Source organism: Gorilla gorilla, chromosome 1, assembly GCF_029281585.2.
Source record: "Gorilla gorilla gorilla isolate KB3781 chromosome 1, NHGRI_mGorGor1-v2.1_pri, whole genome shotgun sequence".
NCBI classification, from domain to species: domain Eukaryota; kingdom Metazoa; phylum Chordata; class Mammalia; order Primates; family Hominidae; genus Gorilla; species Gorilla gorilla.
In genome coordinates this window covers 196,670,588-196,674,036 of record NC_073224.2, presented here as the reverse complement: position 1 = coordinate 196,674,036, position 3,449 = coordinate 196,670,588, and the positions used below count along the sequence as shown (strand labels likewise).

General features: G+C 58.7%; 1 protein-coding gene across 2 annotated transcripts; it reads left to right on the top strand.

The window, feature by feature from the left end:
- The first annotated feature begins 140 nt into the window (after window positions 1-140).
- Window positions 141-3,449, top strand: TMEM125 (transmembrane protein 125). Of its 2 annotated transcripts, none has more exons than XM_019029040.4 (3): window positions 141-250; window positions 1,642-1,797; window positions 2,036-3,449. In XM_019029040.4, exon 3 carries the CDS (start codon window positions 2,181-2,183, stop codon window positions 2,838-2,840), a length of 660 nt encoding a protein of 219 aa, XP_018884585.1. In that variant the 5' UTR covers window positions 141-250; window positions 1,642-1,797; window positions 2,036-2,180; the 3' UTR covers window positions 2,841-3,449. The 2 variants fall into 2 exon arrangements, with proteins under 2 accessions (XP_018884585.1, XP_055202527.1); XM_055346552.2 differs by lacking the exon at window positions 141-250 and adding an exon at window positions 502-711.

The following is a 3,449-nucleotide window of genomic DNA, read 5'->3' as shown; positions in this document are numbered from 1 at the left end:
CCGAGCCCTAACTGCAGCGGACAGAAGCCCCTCCCTTCACAGGAATGCCTCAGCCCAGCAGAAGGAGCAGTGCCACGTCAGCCAATCGGCTCAGGCCCTGCCCTGGAAACGACACCTGTTCATCCTCCTCCCGGCAGGCTCACCTGAGTGCAGGTTAGGCAGGTGAAGTGTCTCCCCGGAAACCAAGCTAGAGTGCCCCACCTGCTCGGCCCTGCCTTCTCGGATCGGATCCAGCACATCCAGGCTTCTCGTGAGTTCCCCCATTGTCCCCCAACGCCCCACCGCCCCCATGTTCTCCCACTCGCTTCTCCCCTGAGAACCTCCACCCCGCCCCCAGCCTGGCACCCGTTGTCTCAGCACACCTGTGCAAGCACTTTCAGACCAACGAAGTCACAGCCCAGGGGAATGCTGGGACTGACTCCACGGCCACGCCCACCTCCCCTACTTCCTTGAGAGCATCGGCACCAGCCCCCGCCCACCTGGCGGGTAGGGGTCAGCCTCTGCAAAGGAGTCTCCGGGAGGACAGATACCTCGTCAGGATGTAACCTGTGCACGGCCACATAGTAATATTCCCAGAATGACCCAGGACCTACGTCTTCTGCCCTGTCCTGCCTTGGAGGGGTAACATCGTTTTCGTGTATTCAAAAAAGCACCCTTTGAGCATCTATGCAGGCTCTAGGCCCCACTGGAATTCTGAAACGAAGATGTCAGGTGACTCATCCCCACCCCTCAAGATAAATGTTATTGTCTTCACTTTTCAGACAAGGAGACTGAGGCTCTAAGAGACGAACCATTCAGGCTTCCTGGCCCCTCCCCCAGACCCCTCTCCTGGGCTCTGCAGGGCTCTGGGCTGACTAACCCACACCCACACTTAGCACAGGCACTGGCCTGCTTGCTTCTGTCTCTGTCTTCTGCTGCAGACTGGGGCTCCTTGAGGGCAGGGACCTCATGTGCTTTATTTTTGCCCAATGTGAGACATGCTTTCCTCTGGAGGACAGGTTAAATCAGCAGCCACTGTTAGGTGCCTGGCCATGTTCCTACCGGTGGGAAGGACTGGAGCTGGGGTTCAAATCCAGAGCCCTCCTTTTTCCTTTGCTCCACTTTAGAGAAATCGTGGAGGAGGATGGCATGGGGGAATGGCGAGTGTGGAGAAGAGCAAGGGGAGCAGAAAGACCAGTGAGGAGGTGGAGGCGGGAGCCAAGGATACGAGAGCAGGGAACTGGCTAGAGAAATGTTTAGAGGTGGAGCCCCAGGGACAGGAGGTGGATTAGATACAGCAGAGGGAGGAGGAGCTGGCTGAGAGGGCAGTGATGCCATGCCTGAAGTGAGGAACGCAGAAGGAACAGGTTAGAGTAAGACAACGAGCTTGGGTTGGGACCTGTTGCATCACAGGGACATCAAGGTGACAATTGACTCAGGACGGAGATGTAGGTTGGAGAGAGGAATTTGGGAACTGGCAGCTTATATTACCAAACTCATGGCTGTGAGATTGGATGGGATATTAGGGGAGGGAGGGTGTTATGGGTCTGGTCCTAACCCACAGAGAAGGAGGAGACACAGCCCTAAAAGAGAAGTGTCAAGGTCAGTCAGGCTTCTGGTTCCAGAAGGGTTAAGTCATAAGTGCCCCCTCCATCCCCACAGCTCCTCCCGAGGAACCAGTGGTGACAGCTGAGGCCATGTGAGTAGGATCCTGAATGAGGCTTTATCTCTGGCTGTTCGTCCCATCGTCCACCGTGGCACCAGCTCCCTCAGCCAGCCGGGATGGGACCAGCGACTGAGAGAGCCAGAGGCAGAGAGGTCAGGGCCTGGGTGAGGGGATTCCCTGGAGGGTTTTAGGGGGTACCCTATGGGCAGGGTACTCCCCTGGGGTCATTGGAGAGCCATTCCCAAGGGACAGTACTGCAGAGGGGGCTATCCCAGGGGAGGTTCGGGGGAACACTGGGGTGGATTCTCAGGGATCATCCCCAAGGCTCCCAGGTGGGACCGTGGGGGACAGGTGGGCTGGGAAGGTAAGACTGTGATCCTTCCCCTACAGGTGAGGGTGACCATATCCTGGACTGTGAGAGGAATGGGACTCTGGGCCTGTAGCTGCCAAGCAGGTGGCAGGTGCTCCAGGCTGTGATCTGCACCCTCTGACTCCTGACATTGACCTCCTACCCTGACCCCTGCCTGACCAAGCCATGTCTGAACAGGAGGCTCAAGCCCCAGGGGGCCGGGGGCTGCCCCCGGACATGCTGGCAGAGCAGGTGGAGCTGTGGTGGTCCCAGCAGCCGCGGCGCTCGGCGCTCTGCTTCGTCGTGGCCGTGGGCCTCGTGGCAGGCTGTGGCGCGGGCGGCGTGGCACTGCTGTCAACCACCAGCAGCCGCTCAGGTGAATGGCGGCTAGCAACGGGCACTGTGCTCTGTTTGCTGGCTCTGCTGGTTCTGGTGAAACAGCTGATGAGCTCGGCTGTGCAGGACATGAACTGCATCCGCCAGGCCCACCATGTGGCCCTGCTGCGCAGTGGCGGAGGGGCCGACGCCCTCGTGGTGCTGCTCAGTGGCCTCGTGCTGCTGGTCACCGGCCTGACCCTGGCCGGGCTGGCCGCCGCCCCTGCCCCTGCTCGGCCGCTTGCCGCCATGCTGTCTGTGGGCATTGCTCTGGCTGCCTTGGGCTCGCTTTTGCTGCTGGGCCTGCTGCTGTATCAAGTGGGTGTGAGCGGACACTGCCCCTCCATCTGTATGGCCACTCCCTCCACCCACAGTGGCCATGGCGGCCATGGCAGCATCTTCAGCATCTCAGGACAGTTGTCTGCTGGCCGGCGTCACGAGACCACATCCAGCATCGCCAGCCTCATCTGACGGAGCCAGAGCCGCCCTTCTTCCCACACCAGCCTCAGCGTCCCCAGAGCCGAGCCAGGGTGTGAGTGCATGTGAACGTTGAGTACACATGAGTGCGTGTATGCCCCCAGGCTGGGTCAGCTCTTCTGTGGATTGCATGGCGTGTGATTAAGAGCCCATGTGTTCCCACACATCCACATCATGGGAAGGTTAATGTGTGCCTCCTTGGAACTGGGTGTTGGAGTCCATGGAACTTCCTCTCTATATCTCAGGTCAGTAGGTGCAGAAACGCCTCATGATGAAGATTCTTGAGCCCCATTTCCAAAACCCCTCACATCCAATCCTGTCCTGTAACATCCATCAAGGATTTCCATAGGGGTGACTGGTGCCCACGCAAGACCGCACCAGTGCCTGCTCATTGAGGAGAGTAACTGCTGGCCAGGCAGAAAGAATATGGGCTCTGCAATGAGACAGACCTGGAGGGGACTCTCCCGTTGAGCACTAGCAGCTGGAGGAGTTGGGAGTTCATGGCTATCATGGTTGTGTTAATCGATTGTGGGGATGAAATGTCATTGTGTATGGAAGGCGGGGCTCATGGCTGATTGGCAATAAAATGGCGGCTGCCGTTGT

Coding starts and splice junctions, on each gene's coding strand:
- TMEM125 (XM_019029040.4), top strand. CDS start 2,181: ATGTCTGAACAGGAGGCTCAAGCCCCAGGGGGCCGGGGGCTGCCCCCG.